At 53.5% G+C, this 22,542-nt stretch overlaps 1 protein-coding gene across 6 annotated transcripts; it reads right to left on the bottom strand.

Annotated features, from left to right (window-relative positions):
* Positions 1-1,020: 1,020 nt before the first annotated feature.
* Positions 1,021-22,451, bottom strand: ZNF445 (zinc finger protein 445). 6 transcript variants are annotated; one of them, XM_045857283.1, is made up of 9 exons: positions 22,174-22,451; positions 18,887-18,979; positions 10,368-10,928; positions 8,041-8,209; positions 7,626-7,702; positions 7,207-7,333; positions 6,599-6,709; positions 3,706-5,856; positions 1,021-2,033 (listed from the first exon to the last, which is right to left on the bottom strand). In XM_045857283.1, the coding sequence occupies exons 3-9, from the start codon at positions 10,785-10,787 to the stop codon at positions 1,813-1,815; spliced, it is 3,276 nt and encodes a 1,091-aa protein (XP_045713239.1). In that variant the 5' UTR covers positions 10,788-10,928; positions 18,887-18,979; positions 22,174-22,451; the 3' UTR covers positions 1,021-1,812. The 6 variants fall into 6 exon arrangements, with proteins under 6 accessions (XP_045713239.1, XP_045713242.1, XP_045713240.1 ...); XM_045857286.1 differs by having other exon boundaries at positions 7,207-7,330; XM_045857284.1 differs by lacking the exon at positions 18,887-18,979.
* Between the last annotated feature and the right edge of the window lie 91 nt (positions 22,452-22,542).

The following is a 22,542-nucleotide window of genomic DNA, read 5'->3' as shown; positions in this document are numbered from 1 at the left end:
GGCGCCCCCCTCCTCACAGGTCTGCATCTGCAGGGGTTCTCTTCCCACGTCTCACTTTTGAACAATTCCAACCCCTCTATTCCTGCTTTATAGCTTGCACAGTAGAGGTGGGGTGAACACTCCATCACCACCCGAACTGGTTCAATGTCAAGGCTAAGGCCATCACATCAAGAGGTTACAGAAAAGCGAATTACTCCCATAACCAGGATCTCTGGGGAAGGGACAGGCACCCGTACCAGTTGGTTTACCTTGACTGAAAGGACGGGTAGGCAGGTCTGGTTTTTACTGCGGTTAAGGGCAGGGGTTCTGGGGTTTGCATAAACCCCCTCTCTGGAGCTGAGAAGGGGCACCCTGGCTTTCTATCAGCTTGCCCCGGTGTAAGGAACAGGGCTCGAAAGTTAACCCAAGTTACCAATGGTCCAACATCAAAAATGAGCTCACCCAGGGCTGGGGTGGCAGCTGCTTCTCGCAGTCACCACCACCCTGACACCTTCGCATTTCCTTCTTGCTTTCTACTTAAACATATCTAAACAATTCTTTACACACTTTTTGTTAAAATCATTGCTATGGTTTCTGGCTCCTGAAAAGAACCTGGCTGATACTTAAGAGCTGTGGTAGTGGGTATGCGAACCCTTCCTCACCTCCCTAATAAGGCGGAATGAATGACTGAGCATCTCCATCCACAGAGCCCATCTAGTCATTAAACAAAGAGTCAGTGGCTTCTGGCTTTCCTGGCTTCTCTCAGGCAAGGAGGAATGAAGGAAAGATAGCTTACAACCTCCTGTGAGCTGCACATTGTGGAGATCACATGTTGACACGTGGGGAACATCATGTCTAAGTCGCACGGTGTTCCATCTATGTGCACCAGCCCGGCTTAGCCACTCGGTTCCCCAGCGCTGTGTGTGTTGCTCCTGATTTCCGCAGGGGAGGAGCCTGAAGCCTGGAGAGACTGTGACTCATTCTAAGTCACCCTACATAAAGGGTAGAGCCAGGATTCCTATAAAATCAGGTGTCAGAGCCCATGCTTTAAAAGTTTTTATTTTTAAGTATTTAAAGCAAACAGTTAAAAGAAAAAAAAGAAAAGAACCCACTGCACAATGCTGTTAAGTCAACATGCCAAACCGTCTGCATCTATTTTAAAGAAGAACCATGGCACGACCGCGGCCTCCGGGTGCCCGCCCCGACATCGTCGGCAGAGCAGGGCTCTCACTCGTCACTCCAGGACGGGATCCCACACTCTGACGTCGTGTAACTTGAGTCCACAGGAAACACATTACGGCGCCCAACAGTAACGACACGGTTTACTATATGCCAACAACGCTCGCATGCCAGCCACTAGTCTAATCACTGTACAGACATCACACCTCGTTAGCCATCCTCCGCCCCTGGCCACCCCGGGAGGCCGGCACTTCAAGTTCATTTTAGAGAAAAAGGGAAACGCGAGGAAGTAACGGGCCCAGAGACGCATGGCGTTTCAATTCCCAGAAATGGTGTTTGTATGTAACTTCCGCCACTTTCTCAGCACCGTTTTTGATGGATCTGTGAAAGATATAATTCGAGCTCTTTCATATTCACTCCTGAAGTAGCAAAAACAGCCCGCTTCTCTGTTCTTCTGTTGATGGAAACTGAAGCTTTCCCCAGTCCCGCAATCTCAACACTGCAGGGAACACCAGTGCAACGCAGAGTCTTACACACATCTCCTTCTTCACGCGGAGTCGTCACAGGACTTTTCAAATTGCTTCTCACAAAGCTGTCACAATCTCCACTCCCAACGCAGGGAGTTCCCACTGGTGCACACTCACACTAGGGCTTTCAAAAATCTGCCAGGTGGATGAGTGTGAGGAGGTCACATGAATTTACATTTCCCGTGCTTTCTTCTCTGCCCGCCACTGCGACTGGCCGGAGCTGCTGGTCCCGGTCAGCAGGGGTGGGGCTGAGAGCACAGAACAGTTGACTGACAGGCCTGTGCCCCACTCGGCTCCGGGTGGAGTCCCCGCCCACCTGGCTGTCTTCGGGCCCAATTCCAGTTCCTCCTGGGAGTGAGAGAAGGCGGGGCAGGTTGAGAAAAGGGGTGTGATCCAACCAGCGTGGGGTGCAAGGTGGGAACTGAGGTGGGGGCAGCCCAACACTGCCCACCGGCGCCCTCCCATCAACATTTCACCAGGGGGTGGGGGGCCTTTCAAAAACTTCCAGTCAACACTTACCTAAACTAAAGTCAGCTCTGCAGTCCTTCACAGAGGCAACTGTGTGCAAAACCTCCTCTGCGCGGCAACCAGATAAACAAGCGCCGGACCCCGGCCTCACTGACTGCAGTGGGGGGTGACACATTTGCAAACCCAGACCACACAGGTACCAGGAGAGGGGGTGCCACGAGAGAGGGCTTACAGAGAAGAGGCTCAAGGAAAGCCGGGCCGGCAGGGACGGACCAGGGCCTGGGGCGCGAGGCCGCCGTCTCCACAGCTGCTCACACCTGCGGAGAGCTGTGGTGCCGGCAGGACACTCAGACGCTTGGTGGGACAGGAGTCTCCTCTCGGACACTGGTTAGCAGGGCTAACTGCACACAAAATTTTCAGCTCCGTCATTTCACCGAGTCCTTGGGTCTGTGGTTAACTCTTGTAAAAGGTGACTCGCATTCAGAGCGCAACACTCAACTCAAACTGCCCAAGAGCACCCGATGCTCACAGGGCTGGGCTCAGCCGGCTCGGCTCACCCCACCCTGGCGCAGGGGCCTCCCGTCACTCCCTGAGGACACCAGCCAAGAGCCCACCTCCTGTGCCCGGGTCTAACACCTACAGGGCTCCCTCCCTGACCTCCTTCAGGTCTTTGCTCCGATTACACCTTCTGAAGGCCTTCGTGACCAGCCTATGTGAAATCGCAACCCACCTCACGGTCCAGCACACCCTCTCCCTCTCCTCTGGTTCAGGTGTCCACAACACGCACACCAACCGAACACTGTGTATCTCATGTTTATCTGATCTGTCATGATCCAAGACCACACACTGTTTTCTCTGTCCTGGTCCTGCTGGGTCTCCGGCACACACGACAGCCCCTGGCACGCGGGGAGCCCAGCACATGGCTGCCCGCACACGCCTGCGGCAGGGAGGGGGTGACGAGGCACAGCGCGCTCCCTTCCGCGGGGAGGAAGCCCGGACCCTGCTCCCCTCCGCGTGCCGCCCACGGCAGACACCCAAAGCTGGCGGTGCGGCGGCGGCCACGGGCAGAGCTCCCCAGGAGGGACCCGGGCCACTGGGAAGAGTTCAAGCTACTTCACACTTACGAGGTCAAACAGAACAGGCACCGTGACAACGGTCAGACCCAGGGGGAACCCAGGACCCCACTGGCCCCTTTCCCAGCAGCCACACCCCACCACGCTACAGACACCGTGTCAAACGAAAGGGCGACGGTCTCTCCCGGGAGAGCTACGGAAGAAGACCCGCTGGGGGAGCTCCGGGAAGGCCCTTGAACACAGGCCACCCTTGAGGGCCTGAGTCTCTGGAAGGTCACCAAGGAGAATCTCCCCGCCCAGTGGGTAGGACAGTGGCCACCCTGAGTTTCCGAACCCTCAGGAGGCTCTGTGACTCACGCCGGAAAGGGAAGGGCCAGGCGCTCTGTGAAGGTTGTGCCCGCACCACCTGTGACCGCGGCTTCCCCGGCAGGGAGGCTGGGGACCCCTCTCCTCCCACCGCCAGGCCCCCGGCTAATCACCTATGTGCCTTTTCATGTGCCGAGCCAAGTTGGAAGACCACCTGAAGGTCTTCCCACACTCCATGCACTTGAAGGGCCTCTCGCGCGTGTGAAATCTCTTGTGGCTGATGAGCTGTGAGGTCTTGCTGAAAGTCTTGCCACACATGCTACATTTGTGACACTTCTTCCCCGCGGGCTCATCCTCGCGTCCGGCGGGCCTGGCGCGCCTCTCGCACGCAACCTCCCGAGCGTCCAGGGGCACCTGCCCACTCGGCTTCCACTCCTGCGAAGTCGCCCCTGCGTCCCGGGAGGGAGGCGCCTCCGCCGGGCGGCCGTCGGGGGGCGCCGCCCGGGTGTGCTTCCTCTGGTGGATGCACAGGGTGTGCCTTCCGATGAAGTCCTTCCCGCACCACTGGCACCGGAAGGGCTTCTCCTTGGTGTGGATCCTCTGATGGTTGACCAGGCGGTAGTTCCTGTCGTAGGACTTCTCGCACAGGTTGCACTTGTAGCGCTTCTCCCCGCTGTGGATGCCCTTGTGGTCCAGGAGGCTCCTCTTGCGGGTGAAGGTTTTCCCACACTCCTGGCACCAGAAGGGTTTCTGGCCAGTGAGGACCTGCGACTGCAGGTCCACGGCGCCGCCACTCTCGTGGTACACGAACAGCTTGCTCAGCGAGTGGCTCCGCTGGTGGCGGGACAGGTTGGAGCTCCACCGGAACGCCTTGCCGCACTCCCTGCACTTGTACGGCTTCTCGCGCGTGTGCACCCGCTGGTGGATGAGGAGGAACGAGTGGCTGCGGAAGGCTTTGCCACACTGGCTGCACTTGAAGCGCTCCTCCGCGGCCTGGCCGCTCAGCGGGCCCGGGAGCCCCCTGTCCCGGCCGAGGGGGACGCCGGCCTCGGCTTTCCTCTTCAGGGCGTGCTGCTTCTTGTGGACCAGGAAGGCCGACCTGTGGGCGAACTCCTTGGCGCACTCGCCGCAGCGGTAGGGCTCCCGGCCCATGTGGACTCTCTGGTGGTTGAGGAGAGACTTCTTCCCGGGGAAGGTCTTCCCGCACTGCTGACACAGGAACACCTTCTCCACCATGGGGGGGGCGCTCTGGGGCTGGCTGCAGCCGGGGGGCTCCCGGGGGTCTTTTCCGCCTCTGTCTTGATTGTAGAACTTGTCTTCCTGGTGCATCCTCTTATGGCGAGAAAAGTTGGACCTCCACCTAAAGGTTTTCCTGCATTTGGTACATTTGTAGGGTTTCTCCTGGGTGTGGATCCTCTGATGCTGCAGGATGTACGACTTGCAGTGGAAGGACTTCCGACACTGGCTGCAGTCGAAGAGACTCTCCCCACTCTGGTCCTGCAGATGATCCAGCCTTGAGTCGTAGGGGCGCTCTTCCTTACACTGAGCGGGTTCCAGAAATTTCTGCTTAGCATGGGTCTCCTGGTGCAGGTGGTAGGCGAACATGCGCTGGAAGGCCTTGTCACACAGACCGCACTTGTAAGGTTTCAGCCCGGTGTGAATTCTCTCGTGCCGCGCGCGGTTCGAGCTCCACCTGAAGGCTTTCCCGCACACCCGACACTTAAAGGGCCGCTCCTGAGTGTGGAGCCTCTGGTGGTGCGCAAGGTGGGAGCGGTGACCGAAGGTCCTGCCGCAGTCGCTGCACCTGTGCAGCGCCCCCGCCACGTGCAGGCTCCGCTGCAGACAAGAGCTCAGGAAGTCCTTCCCGTGCGCGTCCTTCGCGGCCCCCTTCAGCGCGGCGTGGAGCCTCTGCCGCAGGCCGAAGCCGCCAAGCAGGCGCCAGAGGCCCCTGCCGAACTCCCTGTAGTCCAGGAGGTACGCCCCGCCGCGGAAGAGCCGGCCGCAGCCGCGCTTCAGCGCCCGCTTTCTCCTGGGAACTCGCAGGTACGCCACGTGCTTGAGACCGAGGCCGCTGCCCCCTCCCGGTTCCCCCAGTTCCTCTTCTGTCTTGAGACTGAAGCTGGGCTCGTTTTTCTTAACGCTCGCTGGCATGGGATCGCCACACCGCTCCTGCGCGCTGCTCTGCGGTTCCGAAGGCTCTCCGAGCCCGGTCTCCTCGGACACCCTCATCACGCGGCATCCTGATGACACAGCTAAGGTTTCTGCTTCTTCCAAAGGCTCGTGATTTAAGATGAGCTTGTTTGTTTTAATCTGGAGCTCACCTCCTGACACAAAATAAAGCACAAGAGAATGTACTCTTTTTTATCCCACCCTTGAAGCTGCCGAAAGCACCGAGGGACAAAAATGGGCCATGAACTTAGGTGGTGTGTCCTTTGCCTGACTGCCGACACCTTTACAGAACAGTCGGCGGCAAGGCAAAGCATGGAAGGGTGTCCCAGATGGCAGGGACGGGGGGAGGGGAGGGAAGAAGGGCAGAGCAGCTAGAAACCACATGCAGCTACAAAAGGAAAAGGGTGGAGAGGCCAGGGTGATACTTCGGTGGAGAGCGGGGAGAGGAACCACAGCTCAAAAAGGGGCCGGGGCTGGGGCCGGGGCCCTGAGGAGGGTGGGCTGTCCTGGCGGGACTGGAGCAGGGGAGCGGGACTGGAAGGAGGGCTCCCCGGGGCAGGGAGGAGCAGGCAGTGGGGGTTCCACAGGAGTGCAGCACAGCACCGAGGGGCCCCAGCAGATGGAAACAGGAGGCACAGTGAGGCCCTCCCATGGACAAGGACGTCACTGAAAGGCCGGCCAGGGAAGGGGCAGGGCCAGACACGAATGTCTAATAAACAGGCCAGTCTGGACGGGAGACGCCCAGGGCCCGGCACTCCTCAGCCACACCACCGAGGGTCTCCCTTCCAGCCGACCGTGCAGTGAGCGCCCCAAGATATTCCCGGCGCGAAAGACCGCCACGTAAAGAGAAGACCAGATGGCGGGGGGGCAGGATCTGGCAGGTGCTCTGGGACTCACCTGCAGCGGCAGCACCCGGATCGCCCTTAGGCTGAGCTCCCTGGACATTCAGGCCCCACGGCTCCCTGGTCTCCAGCCAGGAGATCAGCACAGGCTTGGCGAGCGGCCCCACTGCAGAGGAGGAGGGCAGGGGAGTCACACAGAACCCCTCCCCAGGGCCCTCTGGGCGTGGGGTCTGGTCGGCAGGAGGGAAGGCCAGGGAGGCGGGAGGGGAGGCTGAGGCAGGAGGCCCAGACAGCCACTCCCAACAGCCCCGAGCGGCGACAAGGGGCTGAGAGGAGTCATAGCTGAAAGGACCACCAGGCTTCTCTGGAGGTGGGGACCACACGCCGACTCCCTCGGGTAAACCCGCTGACGCATTTTAGATGCCTAAATGGACTGGGAACTTGACACACGGGACTTTTCATCTTTATAATGACCCAGCACGCCCGGCACCCTTACCCCCGTTTTTCAAGAGAAGACACTGGATGACAGGTTACGTGGCTTGGTCACTGGGTCACAGAGCTGGGATCTCAGCCCGGGGCAGGCCCTTCGTGCGTGGGCGCCGTAATGAAAGCTGAGGAGGCAGGAGCAAAGGTGGGCGGGAGCACGGGGCCAGCGAGGCTTACCCAGAGAAGCCAGGTTCCCGTAGTTCTCCAGCATCACGTCCCTGTACAGGTTCCTCTGAGCAGGGACCAGCCATCCCCACTCATCCTGGGAGAAGGTCACCTCCACGTCCTTGAAAGTCAGAGCCTCCTGAAAAAACAGTCCCACACTCACAGCCAGCCCACGGCTCCCAGCGCACAGCGCCCATCGGGAGGTGGGGGTGGGGCTGGCGCTCTGTGAATCTGGGGAGGGCCCAGCAAGGGTGAAAGAGAAGACCGTCACGCAGAAGAGCACTGGTCCCTCGGGGGACAGCCTGGTCTCTGGGACATGGGTCTCTGGGTGTGAGGTCACTGGACGGAGACGCAGGACACGGGGCGCTGCAGCTGCCCCAGCAGGCGGCAACTTTGGGACGTGAGGAAGGACGGCAGGTCCAGCGGCTCACCTGAGGCTGGGCTGTCCCCCCATCTTCTGGGCACCCCTCTCTCTGGGAAAGGGCAGGCACCTGGGCAGCTGGAGGATCTGAAGAAGAAAGAACCGTGAGAGAGGGCAGCCCAGCGCTTGGCATCCCACTGCGAGGCCCTCTGACCCCCGCCCCAAGAGCCCTCCCGTGCCCATGAGCAGGCGTGGCCTGCGATAAACACCCAGTTCCCACTTCCCCACTGTTTGCTGGCGGCCGGAGCGTGAGGGGTGGGGGCACAGCGGGAGGAGGGGCCAGGCGGACACGGGTCACGGAAGAGGAGGGAAAGACACAGAGCTAGGGGCTAGGAGGGGCAGGGGTCTCGGGAGAGGACAGACGGCACCACAGGAATCTGGGAAGGTGGCACAAGGCTGGGGTCTCGGAGCCAGGCGGTGAGTACCGGGTTGCCCAGCCAGGAAGTCACGCACTGCTGTGTCAGAGGGAGGCTCCAGGCGGTCCCCCAGAGCGGAGCTGCTCCTGAGCGGCGGCGCGGAGGGCCAGGTCTGCGCGGCTCGCAGGGCTCCCGTGCCCATCCAGCGCACGTCTGGGCTCTGGGCAGGGGCTGGATCCTGGCAAGAAGAAAATGTGAGAGGATCCCGTGGGAATAAGGAAGCACCTCAGAACCAGGCCTTTTATTACCTACGGGGAGAGGAGGAGGGCAAAGCCCAGGAAGGACCCCTCACCTCTCAGCCTCCCAGGGCTCTAGTGTGGGCCATCGGGGTGACCGGTGCAGCCAGAGAGTCCAGCTCGACTTCAGAAAGTACCTGGCAAGTGGTCAGGCCTCAGGTGCCACAGTGACACCGGCCCCACTAGCCCTCAGCCCCCACCCCTGGCCCGGAACTCAGAAGTGATAGACGTTTACACCTGAGAGTTAAGCAGAGACGCAGATGGACAATGTCTACCAAGCCCTACGCCCTTCCATGCGAAGCGACCCCAAAGAGGCGGCAGCACGGCTCCTAGGCCGTCCGCCCGATGGGAGCAGTAACGCTGACAGAAAGGCAAAGCCACCGTGAGGGTCAGCCACGGAGCACATTAGAAAATGTTTTGGCCACCAAAAATATGGCAGTGCCCCCCAGGGAGAAGGAGGCACCCTCCGCTCTGGGCCTTCACATGGTGCTGGTGTCGGAGGCAAGGCTACCCCGTGTACAAACGAGCACAGGCAACCGAGCCAGCGACATCCGCTTCCTGGTCCTGGGGCCACGACGTCCCCACTCACACAGGTGCTGACGCAGGCTGAGGCCGGGAGGCACCTGCCACCAAGCTATGGGCTAACGACACCAACTGCTATTGCTCACGGTGATCTCTGGTCCCCCCCAACCCTGCCGAAGGGAGGAGAGAGAGACATGGCAACCACGGAAGCACAGCCCGGTGAGCCTGAGGCTCCCCCTTCCCAGACGCTAGTTTCTCCCGTGCTGGTCCTTTGGGGGCACCACGGGGTGATTCTGCAACTTCACGTGCATCCTGAGCACGTCGGTTCTGAGAGGCCCTCTCCCGGCCCGGTTCTGGTTTTCTCTTTTTTAGCTACCTTTCACCCAGGTGGGCCTTTCTGCTCGTTTGGTAACGTTTCCATGGATTTCAAACCCTTACGTCTGGATCTAAATGAGCTGACTACAACCATGCCACAATTTTATACCCGTGTACCTTATCTCTTTTAATAAATCATGTTTAGGTCCTTTCGATCTCATTATTGTTGTAAATATTACAATAACTGCTCTTTTAGAGGTTTCCTTTTCTAAACAGTCACACCTCGTATTGATTTATCACCATTTATGGCTGGTAGACCATGCTCAGATGTGTCATGTGACTGACATACTTCTATATTAAATGTGGGAGAAGTACGTCAAATAAGTCTCAGAAATCTTAAAAGTAACTTTTATTTGTGCATGAATCGTATTTGTAGTGTTGCAGATATTTTTATAGAAATAACAACTTTAAAGAAGTCTACACAAACGATAAACGCCGTCTGAAGGGAAACCTCCAGAGACACGGGGAGCACTGAGCAGCTCGCCCGTGGGCGAGGGAGCAGCGGGGTGTCCGTGACCGGCCCGCTGCTCCCCTGCCGGCACTGGGCTGGCAGCTCCGCTCGCAGCACTTAGGCCACGGCCAAGGGCGTGGTAGACGCTCAAACGCATACCGAGCAATTTCTCACTGTTAGATCAGTTTTGCATTTTCTTTCCAATAAACCGAGGCGGCTCTGAAAGGGACAACGACGTCGGCGAGAACACCGAGGTTATGGGAGGGCGTCTCGTCCCTCGAGGAACAAACCCTCACAAGGCTTACTGAGGAGAAGGCAAAACGGTACCAGGTTGCTCTTCCAGGTCTTAATACGTACGCAGACGCCACGCGTCCAGGCTCTAATCCTCCCCCTTAGGAGCAAGAGACATCACCCCACTTTAAGGCCAGCATCAACTCCCAGTAGAGAGTATGTGCCGTGGACTCTGCACACTCTCGGTCACCGCGTCCAAACATGTGCCGCTGTCATGTATGGGTACTGGAGGGCCCTCCTCCTGCAGCCGATCGTCCTCTGGGAAGGTGGGACGGGCTGCCTGCTAAAAGGCCCCCGGCTTAGGGCCCAGTGCTCGGCTGCTTGGGTGCCACGGGAAGGGGAAGGGAAGACTCCCCTGCACTCTCCAGGCTGAAGGAAGGCTCAGAGGCCAAGCCCACCCCAGACCAGCTGGCCCTCGGCAGACGGAGTTCACCGGGCACTGCACGCTTAGCCGCACTCACCATCCGTGGTGTCCCGCTGGAGTCTCTCTGCAGGTCTTCCAGCAGGGCCGCCGCCTCCCCGCCACTCTCGGGGTGATGCAGCTGCACCCAGGTCCGGAGCTCGCAGGGCAGGATGCTCAGGAACTGCTCCAGCACCAGCAGCTCCAGGATCTGCTCCTTGGAGAGAACGTCGGGCCTCAGCCACCAGCGGCAGAGCTCCCGCAGCCGGCTCAGAGTCTCCAGGGGCCCAGAAGACTCGTGGTAGCGAAGCTGGCGGAAGAGCTGGCGGAACAGCTCCTGGCCCGGGCGGTTGAGTGTCTGGGGCCTAGCAGCCTGCACTGAAGTGTAGCCTTCATCCTCCTCTTCCTTCTTTATCACCTGAAGGCGCACTCGCTCCCTGGAAGCCTGGGCCTGAGCCGGGTACCACCTGCCTGGAGGCATCACTGCTCCTCAAGCTCCACCCAGCAGGGTGCACAGCAAGCCTTGTGGTATCCGAGTCACTGCAGGAGCCTCGGGAGTACCTTTTCAGCACCGTGGTGGACAATGCCATTTGCTAGGACATCAGAGGTCACCTGCAAGAGACTGAAATGACGAGTATTAGTGTTCGGGGAGGGGGTGTGAGGATGACAGTGGAGCCTGACGCTGTCAGTTCAGGTCATCTCTGGATGTACAACACAAAGGCATGTGAGCACCTGCACAGCAGTGCCGGCCAGTGTCCAGTAGGGCTAGATTGTCACGTGTTGGGGTAAACTGAGAAAATACCCCAGAATACAGTAAAACACGTCCAGGGCTTTATTCCTATACACACACGTAAACAGAGATCTCAAGTCAACAGCCTAACCTTCCACCTTAAAACACTGGGAAAAGAGCAGACTAAACTGAAATCATGCAGAAGGAAAGAAATAATCAAGAGTAGATTGGAAATCAATGAAAAAGAGATTAAAAAAGAAAAACCACCAATGAAATAAAAAGTTGGTTCATTGAAAAGAATCAACCAAACTGATAAATCTTTAGCTACTGTGACAAAGGGAAAAAAAAGACTCAAATGACATAAATAAAAAATGAGACTTCCGGCCAGGATGGAGGCGTAGGTGGACGCACCATACCTCCACGCACAACCAAGATAGGGACAACAACAATTTAGAAACAGAATAACATCCAGAAATGACAGAAAATTGATCTGAATGGAAGTCGGACAGCCAAGAAATTGAGTTAGACCCGTGCATCCGGACCGGTAGGAGGGGCGGGGACGAGCAGCCAGGCGCGGGTCCGGGCACGGAGAGCAGAGAGCAGCGGGACCAGTGAGTAAAGCATCCGGGGGCGAGCAAGACAGCAGCGGGTGGACCCTGAGTGTGCAGGCGGCACCTGGCAGACCCCGGCCCAGGGGTGGCAACCGGCAACCAGCAGAACCAGTGAGGCCGAGATAGTAAAAGCAAGGCAGGGTGCGCAACCCAGGATCACAGCGCTGGGAAATAGAGCCTCCGGACACTGATTGAGGTCACCTGTGGCAGTTGAGGCGCACAGAGAGACACCCAGCCTCACAGGGGAGGTTCTTGGAGGGTCCCACAGCAAGCACAAGCCCACCCACACGAGAAATGGCACCAGAGGGGCCCAGTTTGCTTGGGGGAAACAGCAGAGGGGACTGAGGTCCCACGGAGAACGGAGCAACTGCCATTGTTCCCTCTCGACCCCACTCCCACATACAACGTCACAACCCAGCGACTGGGGTGCCCCACCCTGGTGAACACCTAAGGCTCCGCCCCTCACCGTAACAGGTGTGACCAGATCCAAAAAAAAAAAAAAGAAAAAGAGAGAGAGAGAGAGAGAGAGAGAGAGAGATGGCTCAAACAGAAAAACAAATCAAGGCCCCAGAACCCATCATTTTAAGCAACTGAGAGATAGCCAACCTATCAGATGCACAAGTCAAAACACTGGTGATCAGGATGCTCACAAAATTGGTTGATTTTGGTGGCAAATTAGATGAACAAATGCAGGCTACAATAAGAGATATAAAGAAAAATGCACAGGGAACCAATAGTGATGGGAAGGAAACTGGGACTCAAAACAATGGAGTGGACAGAGGGAAGAAAGAAACAACCAAACAGGAAAGAAATAAGAATTCTAAAAAAAACAAGGAGAAGCTTAGAAACCTCCAGGACATCTTTAAACGTTCCAACATCTGAATTATAGGCGTACCAAAAGGAGAAGAGGAAGAGCCAGAAATTGAAAACATATTTGAACAAATAATAAAGGAGAACTTCCCCATTCTGACAAAGGAAATAGACTTCCAGGAAGTCCAGGAAGCTCAGAGAGTCCCAAAGAAGTTGGACCCAAGGAGGAACACACCAAGGCACATCATAATTACATTAGCCCAGGTAAAAATGAAGGAGAGAATCCCAGAAGCAGCAAGAGATGAGACAGTAACCTACAAAACAGTTCCCATCAGACTGTCAGCTAATTTCTCAAAAGAGTCCTTGCAGGCAAGAAGGGGCTGGAAAGAAATATTCCAAGTCATGAAAGGCAAGGACCTCCATCCCAGATTGCTCTATCCAGCAAAGCTTTCTTTCATTTAGAATGGAAGGGCAGATAAAGTGTTTCTCAGATAAGGTCAAGTTAAAGGAGTTCATCATCACCAAGCCCTTATTTTATGAAATGTTAAAGGGACTTATCTAAGAAAAGAAGATAAAAAAAACAAATATAGTAAAATGACAGCAAACTCACAATTAACAACCACACCTAAAACAAAACCAAAAGAAACTATAAGCAAACAACTAGAACAGGAACAGAACCACGGAAAGGAAGATCACATGGAGGGTTAGCAACGGGGGAGTGGGAGGAGGAGAGAATAGTAAAAGATACAGAGAATAAGTAGCATAGATGGTAGGTAGAAAATAGACAGGAGGAGGGCAAGAGTAGTATGGGAAATGTAGAAGCTAAAGAACTTACGACACATGGACATGAACTAAAGGGGGGGAATGTGGGTGGGAGAGGGTGTGCAGGGTGGAGGGGGGAAATGGGACAACTGTAATAGCATAATCAATAAAATATATTTTAAAAATTAAAAAAAGAAATAAAGTTATTTAAAATCATATTTTCACAAATATCTTTTCATACTCTAAAATTTTTTATTTTTAAATATATTTTATCGATTATGCTACTACAATTGTCCTGATTTCTCCTTTGCTCCCCTTCACCCAGCACCTCCACTCCCTCAGGCAATCCCCCCGCCATTGTTCCATGGGTCACACAGTGTAAGTTCCTTGGCTTCTCCATTTCCTGTACTATACTTTACGTCCCCATGGCTATTCGTAACTACCTGTTTGTACTTTTTAAAAAATATTTTATTTATTTATATGTAGAGAAAAGAGAAGGGAGGGAGAAAGAGAGGGAGAGAAACATCAGTATGTGGTTGCCTCTCGCACACCCCCACGTGGGGGGACCTGGCCTGCAAGCCAGGCTACTGTACTTCTCAATCCCCTCACCTCTTCACCCATTCCCCCCCGGGGCCCCTCCCATCCGGCAACCATCAAAACACTCTCCCTATCCATGATTCTCTCTCTGTTCTTGTTTGCCTAATTCGTTTTTAAGACTTAATTATTGACAGATATTTATTTTTTGCCATTTTATTTTCATAGTTTTGATCTTCTTTTTCTTAAATAAGTCCCCTTTGATGAACTCCCTTAGTTTTTTCTTATCTGGGAAGCTCTTTAGTCTGCCCTTCGATTCTAAATGATATCTTTGCTGAGTAGAGCAATCTTGGCTGTAGGTCCCTGCTTTTCATGACTTTGAATAGTTCTTGCTAATCCTTTCTAGCCTGCAAAGTTTCTTTTGAGAAATCAGTTGACAGTCTTATGGGAACTCCACTGTCGGTAACTGCTTGTCTCTTGCTGCTTTTAGAATTCTCCCTTTATCTTTAACTTGTGGCATTTTAATTATGATGTGTTGTGGAGTGGGCCTCTCTACATCCATTTTGTTTGGGACTCTCTGTGCTTCCTGGACTTGCATATCTATTTGCTTCACCAAATTGGGGCAGTTTTCTTTCATTGTTTCTTCAAACAGATTTCCAATTTCTTGCTCTTTCTCTTCTCCTTCAGGCACCCCAATGATGCAAATGTTGGACCTCTCGAAGTTGTCCCAGATGCTGCTTATACTGTCCTCATTTTTTGAGGGGGAGGGATTTTTCTTCTTGTTGCTCTGATTGGTTGTTTTTTGCTTCCTTATGTTCCAAATCATGGATTTGATTCTCAGCTTCATCCACTCTACTGTTGTTTCCCTGTAAATTGCTCTTTATTTCAATTAGTGTAGCCTTTGTTTCTGACTGGAAATTTTTTATGCTTCTGCGCTCCTCACTAAGTTTGTTGAGCATCCTCATAACCAGTGTTTTGAACTCTGCATCTGATAGATTGTTTATCTCCATTTCATTCAGTTTTCTGGAGTTTTGATCTGTTCTTTCAATTGAGCCATGTTTCTTTGTCTTCTTATTTTGGCAGCCTCCCTGTGTTTGTTTCTATGTATTAGGTAGAGCTGCTCTGACTCCGTGTCTTGGTCGTATGGCCTAATGTAGTAGGTGTCCTGTAGGGTCCACTGGCACAGCCTCCCCTATTACCCAACGTGGGTACTCCAGGGCGTGGGTACACCCTTTGTGTGGGCTGAGTACACCCTCTTCCTGTAGTCCAGCTTTGGTTGCTGTTGGCAAGTCAATGGGAGGGATTTTCCCAGGCCAGTCAGCTGTAAGGACTGGCTGTGACCACTCACCACCAATCTCCACCCTCCACAGAGGATCAGCTGTGCAGAGACAGGAGGGTGGTGCTCTGATGTGGTCTATAGCTGTCCACTGGGAGTGTTGGCCCTCAGGTTTCCCTAAGTCGTGCAGGCCAAGTTCAGCCCCCACCTGGGTTTTGCCCAGGGCACCCTGCCTGAGCTATAAAGCAATCTGAGATGGCTGTTACCTCTGCTGGGCTTGGAGATTCCCAGGCAAAGCCAAGCTGTGAATCTAGGCTGGCTGCTGCTAGTTTAGGGCGTAGGGCTCACTGAAGCCAAATGTCATTTGTTTGATAGAATTTAGGAAGCTGTGCTCTGGCTGGTGAGGCTCAGTGGCTGAGTGCCAGCCTGTGAACCAAAGGGTCGCTGGTTCAAATACCAGTCTAAGGCACATGCCTTTGTTGTGGGCCAGGTCCCCAGTAGGGGTTGTATAAGAGGCAACCACACATTGATGTTTCTCTCCCTCTCTTTCTTCCTCCCTTCCCCTCTCTAAAACTAAATAAGACCTTAAAAAAAAAAAAAGGAAGTTGTGAAGTATGCGGCCAAGACCGGTCATTCATATGGAAAAGCAGCTTCAGGGGGCCTATAAGTTGGGTGGGGCAGAGTCTCTGGGGATCTCAAAGGCAGGTCAAACAGTGTAGCCAGGTTGATGGAATCTCAGATACTGCACCAACTTTCCAGTTCTGTGGAGGAAGGGTTTAGAAAAGGGACAATGGCCTCTGCTCACCATGATGCCAGACACTTCAGCTCCTCCCTGTGTGCCACCGGTGCCTTTCATGCTGCTACCCCGCTACCCCGGTGCTGGACCTCCGAAGGAACAAGTCTCAGTAGGTGAGACCGTGTGTGGGTTCTTTAAGAGGAACTGCTTGTGGCTCCAGGAGTTTCTGCTACGAACTCAATCCCTGAAGTTGTGGGGACTTATCTTCCTAGCACTGGAACCCTGAATTGGGGGTCCTGGTGTGGGGCTGGGACTCCTCGCTCCTGAAATATCCCTCCCAAATTTTTTTTATCCATGACATGTGGGTGTGGGACCTCAAACATCACAGTTTCACTGCTCCCTGGATGGTCAGGTTGCACGACCAAGGTTCAAAAGCAGTAAGTGTCACCCACAGGAGAGACCAGAGCATGACACTAAGTTGCTGAGACAGAAGACAAGCACACCAGGCTCAAGGGGCACAGCGTTTACTCACAGGAAGAGAGGAGAGAGAGACTGCGCGATTCAGCCCCTCGGAACCCACTGGTGCCCGAGACAGCGGATCCACTTCGCAGCCCGTGTGGTACGGGTGGTGTGGATTTGAGCCGCACACTTCGTGCTGCCCTAGAAGGACCTCGACCCCCTACAGGCGGGGCTGAACTTCAGAAAACAGGGCTGGGCCCGGGGCCACCGGCAAGGCATGCAAGCACAACAAAGGGCTTACGTGAAGCACCCAACAGGGAAAGACAGCCCCTCACAAGGCCAAGGCCCAGCACGGGCTGTGGGGGCTCCTGACCTCTCTGCAGGGAACTCCCCGCGCAAGGCCACTCCCTCCAAGCTGCCGGGACTGCCTCTGCCAACAGTAACCACCACATGCGGGGTTCAAAAGAACTTCCTAGATACAACTGTAGAAAAAAACCTAAAATCTTATGTGTGTATATGTTTGATGGACACAGAAGTTCTCAAAGGAATTCAATGTGTCCTGGAAGGATTCACAAAAACTGATTGATGGGACAGAGGGTGGGAATAGTAGTTAAAGGAGATTTTACTTTACTTTACCCATAGTCATTTATTTTTATTTATTTACTTTTTATCCCCCACCCAAAGACATGCTTATTGATTTTAAAGAGAGGGGAAGAGTTAAAGAGCCAGAGAGAAACATCAGTTGCCTCCCACATGCACCCCAACTCAGACCAAACCAGCAACCAGGCATGCACCCTGACTAGGGATTGAACCGGCGACCTTTCCATGTACAAGACAACGCTCCAACCAACTGAGCCACACGGGCCAGGGCAGTAGTAAAATGATTTCTTAACTTGGAATTTATGTTCTAGGTCTCTCTGTTTTTTTAAATTCAAGTGCACACATAAAGTGAGGAATGCAAACACACCCAAATGTTAGAAGTGCTACTCCTGTGTGTCATTTTTCTTCCTATTTTATATTTGTATTTTCTTTATATTTTTGTCATTTCCCAGTTTCCTAAAGTAAAAATTAAAGTAAAAGGCAAGTTTTAGAAATTACAGTTATGGGCCCTGGCTGGTGTGGCTCCGTGGACTGAGCGCTGGCCTGCAAACCGAAGGGCCGCCGGTCGGATTCCCGGTCAGGGCACGTGCCTGGGTTGCGAGCCGGGTCTCTGGTTAGGGACACGTGAGAGGCAGCCCTGTGTCTCACATGTTGATGTTTCTCTCCCTTTCTTTCTCCCTTCCTTCCGCTCTCTCTAAATATAAATAAAGAATTTTTAAAGAGAAAGAAATAAAATGACATTAAAAGAAAGCAAAAATCTATAAAGGGTGAGACGGACCAGCAGGCCCCTGCCCCAAAGTGCACAAGTCTCAGATGAGGGTCATTCCGCCCGAAACCGTGGTGCCTCCCATCCCTCACCCCCGGGGAGGCAAAAGCAAAGAAACCACGACCTTCACCCGCGGCGCAAAACAGCAGCCGTCCTCTTGCACGCCCAGTATAAACGGCCAGGCGGCCATCAACCCTGGACTCAGCAAGTGCTGCCAGGACCCCCCAGGAAGAGACTCAGCAACTGCGACAGGAAGGGGGGCTGCTCAGAAAGCCGGCCCCCAGCCAGCCACCAGGAGAGGCTCCCGCGCTCTAGGGCGGGGCTCAGGGGAGAACTACATTAAGGGCTCTTCTGTGTGGGAGAAAAGCAGCCTTGCCCCGGGGAAAAAGGGGTGGGGTAGGACGTCGTCGGAGAAAACAAAGCAAAGGAAAATGAGAGGGATGATAGGTGAATGGCTACAAATGGAGAGACACACCCTAGCGAAAGCAGGCAGAAGAGGAAAGGGTGCTTCTGGGGTGAGAGGGGCCTGCCCCGGCCCGGCCCCGGCCCCCAGCCCCGGCCCTGGCCCGCTGAGCTCCCGCAGCACAGACAGGAAGCAGAAACACTGCTCAGAAGGAAGCTGGAATCAGAGGAAGGAGCGGACTGACTTTCCCGGCCAAACCTGCAGGGCAGGCCAGAGAGGGCAAGAAAACTGAAGAATGAAGCGATGCTGAAGGTGAGGAGAAATCCGGCAGTGAGGCTAGAGACAACGAACTTGAGGCTGGACAAGTATTTTGAAGAAATGCAACCAGTAAGAAATGTACATGGTAATGCCCGGTCTCAGGACCCACAGTGAAATTAGCACCAAAAACTCCACACTGGCCTGTTCTGAGCAGCTGCAGAAAGGTTCAAGTCTGGAGAAGGTCAGTGAAGTATCTGTTGACCACAGACTGGCAAACAGGAAAGGGAGGCGGACCGCCTAATGATGTGGCAAAGGAGGCCGGGTCTTCAAAGAAACAGGGAGACCACCCTCTACAACCGTGAACTTGGATAAAACTAAAGACAAAAGGCCCAGGAGTGGGCCTTTCAAACTCTGAATGAAAGACCCAGAGCGTCTGAAAGACGCTCCCAGAGCAGGGAGAGAGATGGGAGCCACTGAACTTGTCCAGATAAGCTCAGGTGTCCTGATGCGACAGGGTCCCCTGGAGTCCCAGCTGGCTCTGGAGGACAGGAGAAAGGCTTTATTCATTAACGTGTTGAGATTCTCTCACAAATGTGAGCCCGCAGACAGGAAACGTGAGCTGGCTCGGGTCTCACCTCTGCAAGAGTCACACCTTAGCCGGCGCTCGGCGCTCGCCAACCTTTCTGGCACCAGGGACCGGTTTCCTGACAGACGATTTTCCCACGGACCTGGGGGGGTGGGAGGGATGGTTTCGGGATGATTCGAGAGCATTACAGTCAAGCACGTTTTGTTCTTAACACGCCTGGACCGGTACTGGCCCAGCCCCGAGGCTGCAGACCCCTGCCTTAACCCACTCTCATTCCCGGCATGAAAATAAATGCTTTGAAAAAAACAGAGAAATTCCCAAGCAATATCTGGCCATTTCTCATGAACATTTTCTTCTTTTTGTCATTTTTTCCCTCAACTCACACTCAATGTAATTTTGTTGGTTTTCCTTTAAAAATCCTCATTACAAAGTCTCTTATTCTCATGGTTTTCCTTCCAGTGTGAGGGCACATAGGTTGACCCTATACATGGATAATAAGCAAAGAAGTTTCTCAGTAATCACCACTAAAGAGAGACTTCCCTTCCAGTACATGTTTAAAATCATAAAATAGCAGTTGCACAAATATCTCATTTGAGAAAGGAGCTTAAACCTAGTGCCCAAAACTTGACGCCTAAATACCAGTCTCTAATACACAGAACCAGGGCCCATGGAGAAGTGGTTGATTCCAGGACGGGCAGAGAAGACACCAGAGGAGTAGTTTCTGGGGCCAGAAAGTCAGGGAAAGACACAAAAAGGGATGGGGACACCTCACAGGGACACAAACAACCTGAAAGAGCTGCCGATGGCCAGAGCTACAATAAGTTAGGCAATGAAATAAACAACAATGGCACTGCATTGTAAGCCAAAGAAAAAATCGCACATCCAACATCGCAGGCAGGTAGAACTAATCGAACAGATAAACAAAGGGGAGGGGGGCACAATGCTCCCTCACAAAGAATTGCAGGGAATCAAAGCAGATGGAGTCACAAAAATGCAAGTCACCATTGGAACACTGCAGTATTAACTGCTGCAGGCCAGCTCCACCAAGAATGCTGGCTGACTGGTGAAAGCCAGGGAGAAGCAGGACATTCCTGTGCAGAGTCTCCAGCTATCTTCCCCCAAATACTTCACCAATTCCAAAGGCAAAGACACTGCCTTGACAGTGTGACACCTGGCAGACACCACAGGATGAGGTTGAAATCGCCAGTGATTAGACTCAACGTCATTCTCAACCCAAACAGGAGAAAACAAACAGAAAACCAAATGGGTGGTCACCCTAAAACTACAAATCCGAAACACATCCACGTGTCAGCGTCATGGAAAACGAGGACAGCGGGGGAAGGGGAACACGTGGAAGGAGAGTAAGGAGACATGACAACTAAGGACACGAGGGACTTCAGATGGAGTCCTGGCACGCAAGGGTCAACGGTCAGCCACTGACAACTCTGCTTAAAGCCACGGTCTCACCAATCACACCGAACCCCTGTCGATGTCTCCTGTTGGTGCTGCACTGGGGTTACACAAGGTGTGACCTAACGCAAACTGGGTGAGAGGAGAAGGGGACTCTGTGCAGTTCTGCAACCCCCTGTTAAGTCTGCAATGATTCAAAATGGAAGAAGTCTGAGTTCTTACTGTTTTTTTTCTGATTCCTATCTTAGATATTTAGGATTAACTTGGCAATGGAGGACATTAGATACAATGAATTCTTATCTTCAACTGAGATAAGAATTCTCCTTCTTCCACTAACAATATTTAATAAGCAACTACTATGTGCCAGGCACTCAAGTCCTAGCAGTGAATAGAGCAGACATAAAGCACTGCCTTGAGGACCTCGTGGGAAGACAGACAATGAAAAAATCAAACATATGGTGTGTTAGACAGTGGCAGGTGTTAAGTTACACTGTATGATAAAATGAGGGAGTGCTTTTAGACTGTTTCCAATATGCAAACACTGGAGACTGCAAAGTAAGGTAAGCTCTGTTTCCTACACTTCACGCATTTGTACTCTCTCGCAACCCTAGGTCATCTCAGACTGCTCACACACTACTACTTCTGGGATACCGGGAACCACAGAAAACTTAGTATTTTTGATGCTTTCGCTAGTTCCTCTTTTAAGTACATATTGAAGTTCATCTTCAAAACAGTCCCGTCTTTTCAACTTACAGGAAGGATTACTTATTAAACCAAAATTTGTCTAATACCTTCAGCATCAACGTAACATGTAAGAGCACCTTCACAGGTCAATCCCTGAATGAATACAGACTCACGTGTATTAGCATATGGAAATTCCCTGAAATCTTTCATCAAAAAACAGGTAGAAACACTCCCCAAGGTTTCCTTGTAAAATAACCAACTAATATTAATGAGCCTTCACTTAAGAATTACAGTTTGAAACCCAGCACTCTTTCCTAGCTACCACTTGTAACTTCGGAAGGAAACGATTCTTGGTTTTGTGAGCCTATGCAAACCATAAGACAGTCCAGAGGTGTCAGATCAAAGATGTACCTCATGTTTAACAAACTGCCTTTCACATGCTACTCTTTCATTCTGGAAACAACCAACCTCATAACCAAGGGTTTTCTATTTTTCTCCACAAACGGCACTTGTTGAGCATTTACAGCCTCGTGCAATAGGTACAATGGGAAATAAACAGCAAACAATGTTTCCTTTTAACTATACTTGGAAATACGTTTTAGTGGTATCATAATGCTACCACCAAAATTAACCGGCATTTCACAAACGGAAGATATTATAATATTCCAATAAGCAACAGTATGAATGCACTTAATACCACTGAATCACACACTTTAAAAAGATTAAAACAGTAAATTTTTATGTAGCATACGGTAAATGTATGTATATTTCATCACAGCATTGTTTTATCACAATACGTTTCATTAGCAATGCTATGACCCCATTTCATAATATATATGTGTATATAAGTTTGCATAATTACGAGTAAATTTTAAGATAGCAGGAAGCCTCCCGAAGAAAACATCGGCAGATTGCGGCTACTTTTACTTTTCTTACACTCACCCCAGTCACCTAATCGTCCGTAATGAGTACGCTTTGTTTGCATAATTGGAAGAACACGGAAACCATTGATCCAAATTCTCTCCTCCAGGCGCCCGGGGCGGCGGGCGAAGCGCTCCCACATCCGCCCGCAGGACGGCGGGGACACGGTCCCGGGCCAGCCCACCCCGCCCCGGGCCCCAGCCGCCGCCCGACCCCGCGCAGGCCCCCGCGGACCCCGCCGCCACCGCCCTCCCGCACCCGCGCGGCTCGGCGGCGGTCCAGCACGCGCCGCGCCCAACCCCGCCCCACCCGGGCACTCACCGACTCCCGCGCCGCCCCCTCCAGGGCCTCCGGCCGCCCGCACGCCCGGCGAGGGTCTCGCTGTCGCGCGGGTCGCGCACGCGCGTCACCGCCCCGGGCCTCGGCGGCCTCTCTAGGAAATTGGGAGGGCCAACATCTCGGCTTCTCCCCCGTGCCAGGGCAATGCTGGCCCGCCCCTGAGCCTTTGGGGGGATCACCCGCAGCACACCCCACCTCCTGCACAAGACGCCTGCCCGCGCCCCTCCGAAGCCCATTCGGGCCCCACAGGTCTATCAGCCTTGGCCCGTGTTCCCACTTCCCTCCCAATGTGCGTGCAGGACTGCCCCCGCCTCGCACCGCCCACCTCCCCGCCCCAGGGAAGAATAGGGT

The sequence above is a fragment of the Phyllostomus hastatus genome, unplaced genomic scaffold (assembly GCF_019186645.2).
Source record: "Phyllostomus hastatus isolate PE091 unplaced genomic scaffold, TTU_PhHast_1.1 phas_scaffold_129, whole genome shotgun sequence".
In the NCBI taxonomy this organism is placed as follows: Eukaryota; Metazoa; Chordata; class Mammalia; order Chiroptera; family Phyllostomidae; genus Phyllostomus; species Phyllostomus hastatus.
The sequence above is the reverse complement of the archived record's forward strand: the minus strand, read 5'-3'. Positions and strand labels throughout refer to the sequence as shown.

Excerpts from the sequence above, each read along its gene's own strand:
- ZNF445 (XM_045857283.1), bottom strand. The coding sequence starts at position 10,787 with ATGCCTCCAGGCAGGTGGTACCCGGCTCAGGCCCAGGCTTCCAGGGAG. Across the intron at positions 6,710-7,206 it reads CGGGAACCTGGCTTCTCTGG|TGGGGCCGCTCGCCAAGCCT; the intron begins GTAAGCCTCGCT and ends CCTCCTCTGCAG. Across the intron at positions 2,034-3,705 it reads GCACATGAAAAGGCACATAG|GAGGAACTGGAATTGGGCCC; the intron begins GTGATTAGCCGG and ends TCTCACTCCCAG.